The 18,667-nt window shown below is 37.0% G+C and overlaps 1 protein-coding gene across 1 annotated transcript in view; it reads left to right on the top strand.

The window, feature by feature from the left end:
- LOC140142700 (xylulose kinase-like) overlaps positions 1-4,874 on the top strand; it is a 28,310-nt gene extending 23,436 nt beyond the window's left edge. The window contains exons 16-17 of the mRNA XM_072164695.1: positions 1,870-1,964; positions 3,195-4,874. Of these exons, the coding sequence (XP_072020796.1) occupies positions 1,870-1,964; positions 3,195-3,254 (155 nt within the window). The 3' untranslated portion in view covers positions 3,255-4,874. The remainder of the gene's footprint in view (positions 1-1,869; positions 1,965-3,194) is intronic.
- The last annotated feature ends 13,793 nt before the right edge of the window (positions 4,875-18,667 follow it).

The raw sequence follows: 18,667 nt of genomic DNA, 5'->3' as shown, positions 1-18,667 counted from the left end.
ATATTATACTGTGATATGATCTGATCCACTCAGACCAATGTCTGAAAATTTGAAGATTGAGTTACCATTTTGAATTGCCTACGCATAGTTGCATACTGATGTTTCATTTGGCAGAAGTTCATAACCAATCAGAGCAAATGTTATAGAAAAATGCGAACCATGCATTGATTGTGTATAATGCACGGGTGCGCACTCCACATACTCAGTCAATGAATTTTGAAAAAAGCAGGTGTGCTACAAATCGCACTCCTGGAAATAGTCAGGCGAGCTACATGTGTGCTGTTAATTGCACTCGGTAAGGATTTTAGGTGTGCTATCATTTGCACTCGTAAGAAGTTTAGGTGGGCTATTTGAATTATTGCACTTGATATTCAGATAAGAAGCATTGGTGTTGAATGTGGGACTACAATGTATAGGTGGGCAATCAAACTTCTTACCAAGTTAAAATTGTGCAAATTTCCTAGCACTGCCCCACGCACCCACTGCACGACATCACGTGCACAGAACTGACGAATCCTGTGCGTAGGATCGGTGAAATTTTTGTAAAATTTGATAAGAAACACCTCGTGCATATTGTCCGTCTCCGTTGGAAAACTGGATCCTCCGCAGTAAAATCCACCATCCCCGACCACTTGAAATAAGCTTCCAGCAAAGTCAGAAAAAATATACCATGTCCAACAAAAAATTATAACTAGGCCGGCAAAAACACAATTTTTTGAAGTAAAAAACAAGATCCTAAATTTTGAAAAGCGAGAAAAGCGAGATTTCCCCCGAAAAAATGGCACAAGAAGCTTTAAAAACGCCCGAAAATACGAAAATGAAAAAAAAAAAAAAAAAATCCAAAATGTTGCCTGCCCTCTGTTGTTCAGATTAGGTCAGTTTACTGCCGGCGTGAGTCGAAGAAAAAGTGACAAAAATTTGACCTTGAATTATGTTTTATAGCCAAAATATTACAGTAATTCGATAAATATAATGATATTTGGCCTAAACTTGAACTCATTTCAAATGAAATGTCAGTTTTTATTGAGTAAAGTATGACTTTTCCACTCGTCCATGTGCTTGCAATGCTGCTGAATTCTGCACTTTGGCGAAGTTGGACGAACTTTTATGGCATAAAGCAACATTTTTACAGTAAGTGCACTGCTTGGAAACGACCAATCAGCGAGTAGAAAAGATATTGTTTGGGTCATCACCTTTGTAAAGGCCGTGACGTCGATTTATTTTATGCAAATCACTTTCGGGAACCGCTGCAACTTGCTTTGGAAACTCCTTGAGGTGACAAGGTGCGCTATAAATCACACTCGGTAAAGTGATTTAAGGTGGGCTCTATGCGCGCGATCGCACTCGCGTGCCTTAAAATGCATTGACTGCATACTATGCGCAGTGCTTTCGAACAAGTTCATTTTTCTTGTGAGTTGATACATTTATATTGTATTTCCAACATTTTTAGCGACAATTTTGTTACTTTTTTCTTGTGAATGAAATAGGAATAATTGTGTACTGGTATCACTTGTTGCTCAAGAAATTGTACAAAATAATATACTTGTACTGAGATGTTGATGTGTCAATGCTATAATGCTTGTGCATTAGATGCAGCAATATCTCAGTATGTGTGGATTATTTTGTACAATTTCACTGTGATAGGCATCTATTAACCTATAATTGGCCCAAACAATATATGACCTTCTCCAAGTGTACGATCAACTTTTGTGGTAAATTGTCCGGCAGATCACTGATCCATAACCTGGGTTGCCATGCAAGTTCCCGCCAAAAGGTCAAAGTTGTGACCAAGAAGTTCAGGTAGTGACATCTTAATTTTTATGTTGAGTTAGGTTAAAATATTTCATTGTGTTATTTTTTTTATTGCAGGTTTATTAGGAGGAGACAAAGTGCCATTTTCAGATGTAGTCAAGTCTGCCCCTGAATATAAGTTAGCAGCAACTCCAAACAGTGATGCATTACAGGTAAGATATTTGTGACCCGTTTTGTTAAAATCAGACGAACTGGGCACCTACATGTTACTGGTTACAAAGCTTCTGCCTGCATAGAACATGTATCCTGGGCATGGGTAGTAAATAGTAGATTGTACAAATTGAAAGCTCTGCATCAAGGTAAAAGAAAACAAAGCCAAACAAGAATATCGGATCAAATTAAAATAAGCATATACATGTATGTAACAGTGCAGAAATGTTGAGAGGAATCAACCTTTTTCATAATATTCCTTATTTTTGTAACTGGTTCGAATTGGATCTGGACATGATAAATAGATCTGTTAGTGTTAAGAAAAGGATCAGAATTGATCGGAATCTGAATGGTGTTTCTATTCCTTATTTTTGTAAATAACATGCCCGGGCGCTACCACTAGGGGGCGCAAACCAAATTGGCCTCACTTAAAAAAATATGCAGATGCCATTCCCACACCCTCGTGTTTAAGATATTCTCGGGTGGGGTAGGGGTGCCAATTTTGTTGCAGCAGACATTAAGTGCAACCAGTGTGGTATATAAGCAAAAATGACCACAGGCCATTTGGGCCCTTGTTCTTGAATCTTTGGGGGCTCTCACAAACTTTGACTTTGGCAGTTGGTGGATGGGAGACCAAAAATTATTATATAGACTGCTGCCCTCATGAACATTGAACATTTAGTTGGTCGTGGGCAGTTGGTGGATGGGAGACCAAGATCGGCACGCAACACAAAATCATGTTGATTTTGGCATAAGAGCATGGAAAATAAATACATTTCTCGAAAAAAATATGCATTTAAAATGAATCTCCATTATGAATTAGCGTAGTAGGGACAATGTCTTGGAACATTTTTTGTATTTTCAGTCCCGTTTTTCAGTAAGCTTAAATTTTCTTTTTCACGGGCCAGATGGGTCCGCACGGCACATTTTCATCGGGCCCGCGTTGATTTTCACAGGCTACGAGCCCGAGGGCCCGTCTTATTTACCACGCTGAGTGCAACCACTTTTTACTATTTTGCAGCTTTCAACATTGACTAAGGGGAATGGGGATGTGTGAAATAAACAAACTGTCCCAACCTTTTTGTGTAGGATTGCAGTATGTCAAGTTTGAATGGAATACATTGGCCTACATTTTACAATTGTTCTCACATCAGGAGAGAAACTTTAATTTCACTAACCTTAAAAATGTTTTACTGATGATACAAGTTTGTTGGTTCTATCTTCCTTTCCAGATATATACGGCTCTCTTACAGAGATACAAAGCGCTGGAGGAAAATATTGCCCAATCATGAGGACTCCAATGCCAGCCAGGTGGTTCAGCATCAAGCATGAGGTCACCAGGTAGCTTTATACTAATCTGTTGAGTTGAATTGATCAAAATCAGTACTTTTCCATTGCTACAAGTGATTATTTGTTGAAAGGAGTTTGTATTTGTGGAGATTATAACAAGATCATTTTTGCAATTGATGAAAGATGACAAATATTTTGTGGAAGGATTTTATAATCATGGATAATTTTTGCGACTGATGAAAAATGATAGAAAACAACAAGTTTTTTTCAGGAAAGTGTATCGTATTTGGATATAAGACATAATTATATGTTATACAGATAATTTAACAAGAATGGAATATTTGTGGCAATTGTTCACGTCCAGTGGATAAAACGCAATGTTTTTGTGTTAAAAATAACATGAAACTTGTTAGAATTACCATCACTTATGATAATAAATCATCTGGAACGAAGCAAGTGCCCAAACATTCTAATCATGGGCATAATCTACTCATATGTCTTGGCAAGGTGGAAAGAACAAATAGTGGAATGTTGGACGAATATTTGAAGGTGATGATATCCAACATTATCACAGAATGATTACATCAAGGATTAGACAAGTGGATATGCACGTCACAAAAGCCTCAATAGGACATGGGTAACAGTACCTACAGTGCAGTACCTTCTAACAATCATGTTAATATGTGAAGGACTCAGGCAAAGTATATTATAATGAAAGATTGTGAAATGTAATTTAATGTCCTCAATGTGACCGTACCAAATGTAAGAGTTTTGTATTGTATGAAAACAAATGATATATTTTATACTTTTCAAATTTGTACTATGGCTTACTCAACAATTTTTTTAACCAATATATATTTTTGTAAAATACTAATTATGACAATCAACCAAAAAATGGCCTTCAACTAATCAGAAGCTATAAAAAAACTGTTAAAAGGATAATAATATGTGGTGCGATCAAGCAAATACAGTCAGAACTCGAAAATATTAAATTTTAAGTTTCTTATAGGATAGTAAAAAGCATTTACAAGGCTGGATTTTGCAGAAAACCCCATTAAAATTGAATAACCAGTTCACCAAAGATGAGCAATTTAAGAGTTTCCAAACAACAAGAAACAAAAGGAAATAGTTCCTTTGTTTGGCTATATCTCAAAATCAATATTTCCGAATTGCGACTGATTTTGCATGATCGCATCACATGTGATTTGATTCAAACTAAAAGAAGGCGTTTTCTTAATACATTTATTCCGCCAGACACCACAGACATCCATCTGTTAAAAGTTGAATTGTAAATGTAATAGTTACTACTTAGGGATGAAATCAAAACTCGACCGGCGGTTGACCGGTGGTTCCACCGGTTCTGTCCGGTTACCAGTTTAGAACAATAGCAACCGGACGGAACCGCCGGTCAACCGCCGGTCGAGTTTTGATTTCGTCCCTTAGATTGTACAATTTTCAACATGGACTTGCTGGATCAGTCTGATTTATTTTATTGTTATGTTTGCTGATATTGAATCGGATCAGGTCACAAGCTATGAAGAAGTTACATTTTAATATTTAATTAATATATTTTGTGAAATCAAACAAATACATGTTAATCGAATCTCAGAATTCAAGTTCAATGATTTGTGATGAGTGTAAACTTTGCTGTGTATGACATGATCTGACCTGCTATGAATTTTGTTAAAGCAAATTGCAGATGATATAGTTTCTTGTACATGGAAGTATAACAATTTTCCCCCAAAGTGAGTTTTTTTGCTACTTTTAACAATTTTTTGGCAAGTTGGTTATTTTTGCATATGTGTATGTTTGTGACCACTCACTCACAAGCTTATCCAGCTTATCCACGTAATACAAAATTTGGGAGCTTTTATAGTAGCTGAACTAATAATACCACAATTGCTACAATAACCAAATGGGGGGAGCTTATTGAATAATAAAATGGGATATTTGACAAATTTGATATAGGGAGAAAACCGCTGAAAAAAGGGGTTCAAACCATCCCTTCATAAATCGGGTGTATTCGCTCTGTTTTCGGCACGTGGCAACCACAGCTAAATTTTGTTTTTGCTACTGTTTCTTCATCCATTGAAACGCACCAAAGATAGTACATATGTTAGAAGTCTTTACAAGTGAATGAACATGCTAAAAGTAAAAAGAAATTGATAGTCACAGGTTTTGTTTTGAAATTTTCTTTTTAATACATCGGCAAGTGAACATACTGGACATATATGTAGGCAGGTTATATTATAATAGTTTATTATACAACATGTTGTGATCACACATATGTGACATGTTGCCACAAATGAGCTGCAAGTCACAAGTTGGTAATCTGATAATGATCTCTGTATCACCAGTAAAGAGAGCTTTAATTGTAGCTTTCCTGCCAGTTAACTCTGATGCAATTTGCACGACCCTTTTCATCTCATTACAGTATTGGTTTGAATTCTTCTCATCATTTGATGTGCCGCTCATGTAGATCGAGTTGCTTCCTAAACATGAGATCTCTTTTATAAGACCCCGGGCCCGGGGGTAATGCAGCCCCTTAAGCCCAACTTGTTCAGCCGGTGATACTTTCTGATATTATAACAACAAAATATTGAGATTTAATAATAATAATAATACTTTATTTTTATATAGCGCATTACATCACAAAGCGCTGAACAATATTAAAACAATATAAAAGTACAGATAAAATATAAAAACAAATTATAATGAAAAACAAGATAATCACAAGATAAGATAAATGAAAAATACAAAACACCAAGATGGGTAATACAATGAATCGTTTCGATTTGAATCTTTGAAAACGCATCGTTGCTTAAAAAATATACCAGTCCCTTGAAGTCCAATGGTGCATCCCTACTAATTATGCCCCTCCTTCCATATTGAAGTTGTTACAGCTTGAGAAAGTGTACAAGTAATGTTGCTGTTGAATTGCGAAAACCTGCCCCTCTATATTGGAAATTCGCTACATCGGTCAATAGCTGAAAACAAATCCAATAACAGGCACATACCTGTACACATCATCTGTTGGTATGTATCTAGTTCCAGAGGCGTATTATAGCCAGCGCAGTGGTATCTGTTGGTATGTATCTAGTTCCAGAGGCGTATTATAGCCAGCGCAGTGGTATAGCGTCATGGGGGTACGGGGAGCACCCAATTGATTTGAAAATTTAGAAAAATCCCATGGCTTGTGTCCCAATCAAGCACGGTGCCCCTGATGATGATCATGGTCAGTGACCCCCAATAGAATGACTCGTGTTACACCAGTTTTGCGTCTGTCAGACTTTATGCCCCGGGTGGAAAATTTTCTGTAAATTTCATCAATTTTACGCCATTTTTTTCCTTTTCTCTGTTCCCTTAAAATCCATTCATCCTTCAAATTTCGCCATTTTTGCTGATACGTTGGACCCTTTGGGAGTACGGGATATGTTGGCAAACAAAGTCCAGCGGTGTTTTTATCCGGTTCGTGTTCTTCATCAGTGATTGTGTAGAGAGTTAGAAAGGCAATGTGATAATATTAATAATAATAATAATAATAATAGTAAATAAAATTTATAAATCACCTTATAATGTAAAACAAACTCAAAGCGCTGAACAAGCTTAAAAAAACTATTAAAATATACCTTAGATTTACATGAGAACGGCATATTAAACAAAATTAAAAATCAACTACATGATAGAAATGCACTAAATATACACTTAAATAGGTTTACCAATGAAACATCATGTTAAGAATCAATAAAAGTCAATAATATACAAATTATTTATGAACAACATACTAATGGAATGTGTAGTCTATCTGCACCTTCACTCTATCAGGTAGCTGCTTGCAAATTAATTTTGTACACAAGTTGTACTTTGTTGTCTTTGACATTAAGGTTGACCTGGTGAGACAGCAGAGGGGTGTTAGGGCTGAGTTTGTGCCGTCTACTCGCCTGCTTTCCTGCATGGCTTTTTCTAGCACCGCCCTTGATGCTGTAGTCATAGTAGTGGTCAAACACAACACACATCTACTTTTGTCACTTTGTCCAATATGACCTTTGAGACACCATTATGGTATTTTCACACTGTTCTTATGCCATGAACAATGTTGTGATTTTGTAAAATTCCTGGTTGCACAAAGACCACCTTGCCAGGTTGGCTGGGAGTATCGGTATGCTCTGACTGTGTGGCAGTATATACCTAGCAATAACCTGCTGGTTCCATGCTGTAAATGGCTAAGCTGTATGCAAAGCTTCATGTCACAAAGATGAGAAATTTCCCTGACGCTCTGGTTTCCCTCAGGCATTATTTTCTGCAGTGCTTGTTTTTCTAAAATATACATAGCTCTATGAATGGTTGTATTATTAACTGAGTCATGGCCAGGGTACGTCATGTGGTATCTTCCATAACCTTTGTTATTCACTCACCCCGGATCCCGGCCAATAACAGACATCCACTTCTATAGTTTCTTCACATTTTTATATATTTTTTTCAGTTTGTTTCGAATAAGTTCCTCATTACTCGGTACATCTGTCATGGCTTAATGTATTGATATAATAGCTCCCTTTCTTGAGTCCCACTATCAAAGTTGTGAGATGACAATAACCAATCATACGACTGGCGAGTTTGAAAAACTTGGGCCAAAATAGGGATGTGACCCTGGTGGTGGAGGTCATTAAACTACTTGGCTGTTCATGGGCATTGACGATTTTAGTGGCAATCTTGTCTGACTGTGTCAGGGATGCAGCAGCTAGAATACTGTGTGAGGAAATAAAATCTATAGATGTTAACATGTGACTCTATGCTTGCCTCCGTATGACAGTGATAAGAAATCCAAATAGGGGTAGATCCTTCATGTAAGCTAATCCTAATCCTAACTCTAACCCTAACCCTAAGCCTAAGCCTAACAATAATCCTAACCCTAACCCTAACTCTGACCCTAACCCTAATTTCGAATAACCCGAACAAGGCTGCGGCAAGGATATATTATTTCACCTAAAGTGTTAATGCGGCACTTCGATTTTACGTCACCTGATGTAATAGGAATGTAAAGGCATTAACATGAACCTATATGTGAACTTAATCAACATGTAAGGGATGGAGCAGAGCAGGGAACCCAATGCATTTGTCATAGACAAGAAAAAAAAAAGATATAAAAAAACCCCAATTACTAAAATCCTGTTCAAATATCAGCTTAGTTTGGAACCTGTCTATATCTGCGACACCTGGCGTTTCCTGCCTTGCCGGTAGGCGCTGCTGTAGGAGGCCTAGGCAATCCATCTAAAGCCGGCTTCGGGACCATGTCGTCCGATTGGTTGTCTTCTGGAATAATTGGAACATTTCTTGTCTTGAAGGCAGACGCTGCTCTAGGCGGCATGCATACAGCTGACGGAGGCCTCTGGATCATGTCAGATAAGCCATTCCAGCTAGAATACTGTGTGAGGAAATAAAATCTATAGATGTTAATCTGTGACTCTATGCTTGCCCAGATAATTAATCTAGTAGTAGAAAATTATACAGCAAGACATCCATCCTGGATACATCCAGATATATTAAATACTATCTATAGCAAGGGCACCTCAAAATCCGCCTCCACAAGGACAGTGATAAGATATCTATCCAAAGAGGGGTGCAGCAAGGAGATACCATTTCACCTAAACTGTTTAATGCGACACTTCAAGAAATTATCCATCACCTGATGTACTAGGAAAGTAAAGTCCTCAGCATAAACTGAGATAACCTAAGTCACCTTTGCTTCGCAGATGACATAGTCATTATAACAGACAATGCTGAAGATGTTGATGGAACGTATATGTTCTCTGATTTGGTCCTAAACATTACCATGTGCTTATCATAAAAGTTTTATCGTTGTCATCATTACATCAAGTCTTTTCCGTTTATTCGGTTGTGCCATTTCATCATGATCTGATTCAGCTGTCGTGTCATTGTGGATTTCTGGATCGTGATCGTCACTGATTGTAGTGCTTCTACGCTCATCCAGTTGTTGTTTTGCCTTTGTTAGTGTCTTAAGCAGACGAAAGCACTTCATGCAAATGATCCCTCTTGCACTGTGTACAATTGTTGGGTATATTTCAAACATAGGCCTGTCATACCGATTCTCTTTAGAAAGAATGTTCCCAACTGACAATCAACTGGTTGATTGTGATAGTAGAATGCCAATCTTGTGAGCAGGGTTGGCGCTGGGTCAAAATTTACGGGGTCCGTTGGTCCCCTTCGCCCCCCCTTTGCCACAAATTTCGGGGTCCGGGGTCATTTTTTCGGGGTCCAGCTTCTTTTGAATCAAAATATGAGAAACATTTTATGTGCGGCCGATCTGCACTGCACAGTGCATACACTGGCCCAGAGCCCACTGCAGTGCAGTAACTGCAGTTATAAGTGAAGTGAACTACATGTATATGGACTATGGAATCAATAAAGTGGAATTATGTAAAAAGCAATACCAGAGTTACTGTGTAATGTAATGTTTACTCATTAGTCATTACTGTATACTGTTTGTACTGAATTAGGGTGAGTTATACTGAGTAAAATTATAAATATTAAATTAATAGATGAACTGAATTCAACTGATGAAGTATGACTGTAAGTTTGTAACTGGAATGGGCCCAAAGCTGAGGGGCAAAGGAAATAATCTCTTTATTCTCAAATTTTCAATCTCAATTATCTCATCTTGAATATGAACAACAAGGAACAATAAGTTGTAGTGTGGATCGATTTACGGAAATTTACATTTCCTCTTGAAAGCATACTGAAATTGTTTTTCGACGATGGCACATGCCCTTTCTCCACCGCATTCAAACAATCTTTGCAGTACATTTTGTCATTAGAATCAGAGACGGGGGATGTTTTCAGCCAGGATCTATGAAATTTCTTTTGACATTTCCCCCACGGTCTCCGTCTCCATCTTCTGCCATGTTGTCCGCCATTGTCACAACAAAATTCTACAGCCAAGGCAGAACAGGAAGTGCAATCGCAATCGGATCTTATATTCCCTGCATGGGTCAACCTAATTTGCATAATAATGAGGATGTCGTCATGTACTTGTTCCTGCAACTGATATGCAATGCACTGTTACCACGGCCGACATTGACCGTGACGTGACGTCAGTGGCATCGGCAGAAATTGGCATTGGAATATAAGAAAAAATTAACTAGACAGCGTCAAGTTGGGTAAACTGTTAGGACGCCCTCGCTATTTCCTACACAGGTTTTATGACGACTTTTTACAACTAAATGATGCAGTCAATGAAGAAACAACATCGTAAATTGTAAACATTTGTAGACCGACATTGAAAGTTAATTGCGTCCGGTCGGACGCAGAAGGTTTGTTAATTTCAAAATTAATGCGTCTGGCGCACAAAAAAAGCGTCATGGACGCGAAGACGCGATCTGGCGCGAACCCTGCTTGTGAGATTCCTCTCATTATTGGCCTGGTTAGTTCAAGGTTTTGTTGGCCGTAACTCGCCGGTGATGATTAAGATGAAAGTTGTTTTAAAAGAAATGAAAATTTCTTATCAGCAAGTCAAAAATACGAGATGACAATCCATCATCAATTAAAAACAAAAATAAATCATTTTTGCCATCAAAACAGCAAATTAACCATCTTGATAGGAATTCCTATCCAGAGGCTTTGGTTAATTAATAATTTGTAATTAACCAATCATACCTCGTTTGGATGACCAAACTTGATTCAGTGTCAAGATGACCTTCAAAATATGCGTCTTGTCTCCTTGAAGACTAGATTGACAAGTGATACCAAATTGTTTTGAAGTTCATCCTCCTTTGTTCTAAAACTTCTCATATGCAAATGAGGTGGTAGAAATGTTTTGATTGGACGAGAATTTTATGACTCATGAAGGGTAGAAATGTTTTGATTGGACAAGAACTTTATGACTCATGAAGGGATAAAAAAAATAAAGAGGTATGATTGGTTGCTTCCAGAGAGAAGGTGCTGGAAGGCCTAAAGTGATAACTCATGAATATTCATTATGTCAAAAACCATGCTGAAGAAAAATAAAGGAATAAAAAGAATTAAATGGAATAACAACTCTGTCTTGAAGGCTCCTGATTGTCTGAATGAAGGAGTAGGCCTAAATTTGAAGATGGCAGATAAAACTGAAAAACAGGACTTTTGAAAAGGGTGGAAGAACTCTCCAAATTTGAATAAACGTCCAGATAAATACGGGAGATGTTCCTAACATGACCAAAAAGATTGGGGTATAACTGTGAATTAACAAATAAAAAAAAGGAATTTTAAAAGCAATTTAAATAGCGAGTGTCGCCGCCAACACCCTCTGCTCAGAAAAAACTTTCGTCCTCGAAACTCCTCAGCATGGTCTCACATAAGATAAAATACAACGTAAATAGCATGTACATTATTTTTAGGAGAAAATATTCAACAAGAAATGACACTCAAATAGGTAACCAAATACAAAAACATTGAGAAGGTGATCAGCTGTTATCTTTGTTTACATGAACAGCTGATTGCGATTGGGACCCGAAATTGATGACGTCACAATTCAGACGACAATTTGAGCAGTTGTACATGTGCGTCTATGCACGTGTACGCGTTACAATAACAATGTATAAAAGAGTTCCACAAATAGAATCTAAAAAAAAAAACAACAACATTATGAAGAATTGGAACAAAAATGCTACATCTTTAATTTCAACCTTTAAGGTTTGCATGTTACTCATAAACATGCTGTGTGATCTGCAGACCTGAATTTGGAATTAAGGTGAGTAATACATGAATATTTTTGTTTATTTTTGACGACATAAAAAAAAATTGAATTGTGGTTGAATATTTAAACCTACACATGTCACATCATATGGTATGTTTATGACAGGGGAAGTATATAAAAATATAAAATATTTAATTATGGGCCTTTTCTTTTTTTGTATTTCTTTTGCAAATATAAAACAAACAAAAATGAGAACATAGATATAATTCACGAATATAGTATACTGCCATACAATATATTGTAATGACAAACATGATAATGCAACTGTTGTTGTATGATTGTCCGAATTTGGAATTAATTATTATTGGCTTAATTTCCTAAATTTGAATTTGGAACCAATAGTCCATGAAATTTTGGAAGTTTGGCTGTGGTTGTACTGGCTCTATCTCCTCCGTCACCACCTCCAGTAAAGTTCCATCTGGCAGTTGTGCTCTTTCAGTGACTAGTCTGTAAAGATTCCGTCCTATCCTGCTCGGTGGCCCTTTGCTGAAACTATATTCCGCCTCGTCTGTCATCTGTCTCATCATCCGCATCCTTCCCCTGACGTCTCCTGCCCGGAGATGGTGGATCTCCCCAGGCAAGGTGGGGATGGATATTAAACTGGGAATCTGCCGACGAAGAAGGCGAGGTGTTGACTTCCGGCTCTTCTGTCAGCAAGTCTTACATTTCGTCTTCGTTGACTTCAAAAGACATATCAGGCGTGTGAGGTGGGGTTGTTGGTGACGAAGAAGGTGAGGTGTTGACTTCCGGCTCTTCTGTCAGCAAGTCTTCCATTTCGTCTTCGTTGACTTCAAAAGACATATCATCTATAGGTAGGCCTATTGGGGATGGACAGGGGCTGGATGTTCCCACGGGGACTGGGGAGATACATCTAGTGGTTGTAGATGGGATATTAACAAATTATAAAGTAATTACTTTAAACAAATTAAATCTGTAGATGTTAATATGTGGCTTCTCATCATTACATTAATGCAATAAATAACAATATCTAAATTACTGACTTGAGAAAAATATACACACTATAGAAACAACCTTGTGTATTGGAAGATGTAATTACACCTTTCAAGAAATCATATCAAGATATTATAACTACCATGATCATGATGGGGACAACAGTTTTGTATTTTATTTTCATTTGTATTACCTTCAACCTTCTTCTTGAAGGAAGCCGAACGGTCCATACAGGGCCTGTGCAGGCCACGCATCTTATGCCTTAGATACTGTAATACTTGTGACGCCCTCTGGAAACTAACTTTTATTCCCGGGTTTTGCTTTTCCAACATTATATATGTGAAAATGTGGGTTAAGTTAGCTATGTACGCCTTCTGAGTTGGCGCTTTTAGGTTTCTATCATTTGCCAACATGTCCATAGCCCTATTAGAAATAAAGAGGAAAATACAAAGTAAAACCAAATTTGGATATTTCTCAAAAATTGTCTATTTTGACTTTTTTTTTTTTTTAAATGTATACTTTATTATGCTTCACATCATTACATTAATGCAATAAATGACAATATCTAAATTACTGACTTGAGGAAAATATACACACTATAGAAACAACCTTGTGTATTGGAAGATGTAATTACACCTTTCAAGAAATCATATCAAGATATTATAACTACCATGATCATGATGGGGACAACAGTTTTGTATTTTGTTTTCATTTGTATTACCTTCAACCTTCTTCTTGAATGATGCAGACCTGTCCATACAGAGCCTGTGCAATCCTCGCATTTTATGCCATAGATATTGTAGCACCTGTCCAGCTCGCTGGAAACTTACTTTTATACCAGGATTTTGTTTTTCCAACATAATGAACGTGAAAAGGTGTGTTAAATTACTGTTGTAGGCCTTCTGAGTTGGCGCTTGTAAATTTCTTTCATTTGATCAGGTCAAAAGGTCATTAAAGGGTTACATGCCTTGCGATTGTTTGATCTCTAGTTATTTTTTTTTCCTTATGACATTATTAAAAAAAATAAACACAAATTAATGAAGGTTGATTTTTTCTGAGACAACCTCGAAGGTGGTGTTGTCCGCCATGTAGATTCTTTCAGTTCTCACTTCATACTGTCTGGGTCTATCCTGGCTTCTCGGGCTGCCTCCATTTCCTGTCTGGCTAGATATATGGCCTGATGAAAGTCAGGGGGCATCCAGTTGTCTTGGCCCTGACCCCCTGGGAGGTCAAACAGGGAAGGGATGGGCTGTGGTGGCGAGGGCTTGTCGCCAAAGGTATCCTCAGACTGGCTAGCTGTTGCCAGGGGTGGGGAATGAGGCTCCTGGGCCTGGGTGGTAGGCATAGCGGCCTCCAGGAAGCCTAGTAGATCCTCATGGTCAAAATCTATGCTCAGGCTATCTTCTTCAATCAGCAAATATGAAAATACTAAATATTAAATTCTGTGGATGGAATTCTATCACGCTTGGTCCCCAGGAAGAAAAAATATAACTTTCACACTCCAAATCTACTTCAATTTTTGTCCCTAAAAGCCCATCTGTGTCAACAATCTCTTCCAAAAGTTGTTGCCATGGTCCCCGGCCATGGTCTCGTCTACGCATATTATAGCTTTTGTTCTTGCTCACATTTTTGTCTTCTTTTATCAATCGTTGATGTCTTATCACATTGTCTCCTCTTGCTATTAGCACCACCAAACACATATATGTTACTCCAGGTTATTTGAGATAGAGATAGTTCCTTCCACTTGAGCTATGACCTTTGTCATCACGCTCTCTGCCTGTCTCAATGTTCCTATCCGATACCCTGTAATCCTTCCTGTTCTCCTTGACATGTATGTTACTCCAGTCTATTTGAGATAGAGATATTTGATGTTACCTTCATGATACCTTTATTTACATTTGTTTTTACATCTCAGTTATGTCTTTGAAGAAAATTTATTATAAAAAATTTATATTGTATTGTACGTATACGTGGATATAATTTTGAATAGTGTTTATCATCACATGGTCACATTCACATATGTTGTGTTTTGCACATGTTTTACTGTGTATAAATAAAGTTATTATTATTATTATTATTATTATAATGAGGTATAGCCAATTTTCTAGATGTAATTATTTCATTTGAAGTTTTCATCAAAATGTCACATACCAACACAGGTGAGTTCTGTCTCATTAAAAGATAGGGAGAAAAATTGGAAACATACCTTCGCCTTGCTGATAGTTGAAACCGCCATTGCTATCGAGCAGTTCATTGTTTGGGCAAATGCCCATGGCACTGTATCCATGAGTGAGTATGCAGTGTACCCGCTTAATTTGAATCTCCTTTCAAATTCCTGCATGATCATTCAATGAAAAAATGGCAAATGAAGAAATACATCATCTTCAATTTGTTTCATATTCTTCCCACCTAAAAATCATGACACTTGCATACCGATTTGTTTTTAAGCATTTTGTATACCGCAGAAATGGTAATAATTTAAAACAATTTTTTCCTTACGACATTATTAAAAAAAATAAACACAAATTAATGAAGGTTGATTTTTTCTGAGACAACCTCGAAGGTGGTGTTGTCCGCCATGTAGATTCTTTCAGTTCTCACTTCATAGCTGCTATACTGTCTGGGTCTATCCTGGCTTCTCGGGCTGCCTCCATTTCCTGTCTGGCTAGATATATGGCCTGATGAAAGTCAGGGGGCATCCAGTTGTCTTGGCCCTGACCCCCTGGGAGGTCAAACAGGGAAGGGATGGGCTGTGGTGGCGAGGGCTTGTCGCCAAAGGTATCCTCAGACTGGCTAGCTGTTGGCGGGGGTGGGGGACGGGCCTGGCATAGCAGCCTTCAGGAAGTCTAGCAGATCCTCATGGTCAAAATCTATGCTCAGGCTTTCTTCTTCAATCAGCAAATATGAAAATACTAAATATTAAAAATATTAAATTCTGTGGATGGAATTCTATCATACTTGGTCCCCAGGAAGAAAAAATGCTTGCAATTTATATATAACTTCCACACTCCAAATCTACTTCAGTTTTTGTCCCTAAAAGCCCATCTGTGTCAACAATCTCTTCCAAAAGTTGTTGTCGTGGTCCCCGGCCATGGTCTCGTCTACGCATATTATAGCTTTTGTTCTTGCTCACATTTTTGCCTTCTTTTATCAATCGTTGATGTCTTATCACATTGTCTCCTCTTGCTATTAGCACCACCAAACACATATATGTTACTCCAGTCTATTTGAGATAGAGATAGTTCCTTCCACTTTGAGCTATGACCTTTGTCATCACGCTCTCTGCCCGTCTCAATGTTCCTATCCGATACCCTGTAATCCTTCCTGTTCTCCTTGACATGTATGTTACTCCAGTCTATTTGAGATAGAGATATTTGATGTTACCTTCATGATACCTTTATTTACATTTGTTTTTACATCTCAGTTATGTCTTTGAAGAAAATCTATTATAAAAAATTTATATTGTATTGTACGTATACGTGGATATAATTTTGGATAGTGTTTATCATCACATGGTCACATTCACATATGTTGTGTTTTGCACATGTTTTACCATGTATAAATAAAGTTATTATTATTATTATTATTATAATGAGGTATAGCCAATTTTCTAGATGTAATTATTTCATTTGAAGTTTTCATCAAAATGTCACATACCAACACAGGTGAGTTCTGTCTCATTAAAAGATAGGGAGAAAAATTGAAACATACCTTCGCTTTGCTGATAGTTGAAACCGCCATTGCTATCGAGCAGTTCATTGTTTGGGCAAATGCCCATGGCACTGTATCCATGAGTGAGTATGCAGTGTACCCGCTTAATTTGAATCTCCTTTCAAATTCCTGCATGATCATTCAATGAAAAAATGGCAAATGAAGAAATACATCATCTTCAATTTGTTTCATATTCTTCCCACCTAAAAATCATGACACTTGCATACCGATTTGTTTTTTAAGCATTTTGTATACCGCAGAAATGGTAATAATTTAAAACAATTTTTTCCTTACGACATTATTAAAAAAAATAAACACAAATTAATGAAGGTTGATTTTTCTGAGACAACCTCAAAGGTGGTGTTGTCCGTCATGTAGATTCTTTCAGTTCTCACTTCATAGCTGCTATATACTGTCTGGGTCTATCCCTGGCTTCTTGGGCTGCCTCCATTTCCTGTCTGGCTAGATATATGGCCTGATGAAAGTCAGGGGGCATGTAAATAGGAACATGTATATACAACAGGTGATGATTATCATTTGATTCACATAAAGATATCATTGAAACATAGAGATTATGAAAATTAAAATTTATATCATAGAGGTGGTCGCAAAGAAAATAGAGCTAAATCAGAATTAGGGGCTTATGCATAAATTTGGACGCATCATCATCTTAGTGCACATGATATATTGAGTACACCATCCATAAATGACATAGTATCTGTGTACATTACCATCCGCTCCTCTTCAGTCAGATCACACAGATCTCCTTCTAGCTTGTATCTAACAAAAAGATAGAAAGGTGAAATGGAGTCAATTTAAACGGCATAAATGTGATTAATTAATAGTTATTCCATGTTAAAGTTTTGTTTAGTCATTTTCATATATGCTCATAGCAAATCCAGCCATTAGTAAGTGCCCGCCATTGTAAAAATTTAAATTTAGAATCAAACTTAGGAATTCTTACTTTCTGGTTCCATGACTACATCGCAATCTAAATTCACCTTCTTCCAGTTTACCTTCTTCTTTTTCATCCGTCTCTGCACCTTCATCCTCTTCTTCACCTTCTTCTGCTTCAAGATCCTTTAGCTTTTTCTGCAGATAATCAAAGTCAAACAAAATATTCCGAACAATATCAACACAATGCTTTTCTTTTTTCATCACTTCTGTTAAAGATAGTACATTGAGGATAGTGATATCATGCTAACTAAAGCAAGTTATATCTGATGCTGCAAGGATCTCTGAAAGTAGAAGTACACTAGTAGTGGACAATATTTATGTGGCATATGCCTAGATAGTTTCCCAATATTGGTACTTTACATTTCCTTGTTTATGCTATATACATTGGGTAAGGAGAAAAGAAATCTGTAAATCATAGGTATAATACAAGTAAAACTTTTAAACATATTTTAATGAAGATCTGTTCAAGGCTAACATTCTTAATGCAGACTGGTCTGAGATTACAATGCACAGATATGTTGATGCTGCAAATGATTTTGAAACAAAAATTCTTGAGATTGCTAATCACCATGCTAAAAACAGTCATGAGTGGAATTTAGAAATCTAAAAAATATGTTTAATGCAATGATAAAAAACAAAGAAAACTTACCTTAGAAAATACGTTGACTTGCTTAATACTAAAGATTCTAAAAAGGTCTTTAAAAATTTAAGGTACATTGTTTCTAAGAAAAACAAAGATACTGGCATAAATTGTATAAAGTCTGATATAGGTGATTCTTTCTGAAAGCTGGTTGACAGACATTAACAAATTACAGCTGATTGACAAACATTAACAAATTAATGAAGCATTAAATAGTCATACATGGTAAAACAAGTGCATGATATAAGGTATATTTTCCAGTATTATATTTTGCTTGATATTACCTTCATGATACCTTTATTTACATTTGTTTTAATATCTCAGTTATGTCGTTGAAGAAAATCTATTATATTGTGTTGTGGATATAATTTTGGATAGTGTTTATCATCACATGGTCACATTCACAT

This window comes from Amphiura filiformis, chromosome 20 (genome assembly GCF_039555335.1).
Source record: "Amphiura filiformis chromosome 20, Afil_fr2py, whole genome shotgun sequence".
NCBI classification, from domain to species: Eukaryota; Metazoa; Echinodermata; class Ophiuroidea; order Amphilepidida; family Amphiuridae; genus Amphiura; species Amphiura filiformis.
Note: the sequence above shows the minus strand (reverse complement) of the source record. Positions and strands in the feature narration are given on the sequence as shown.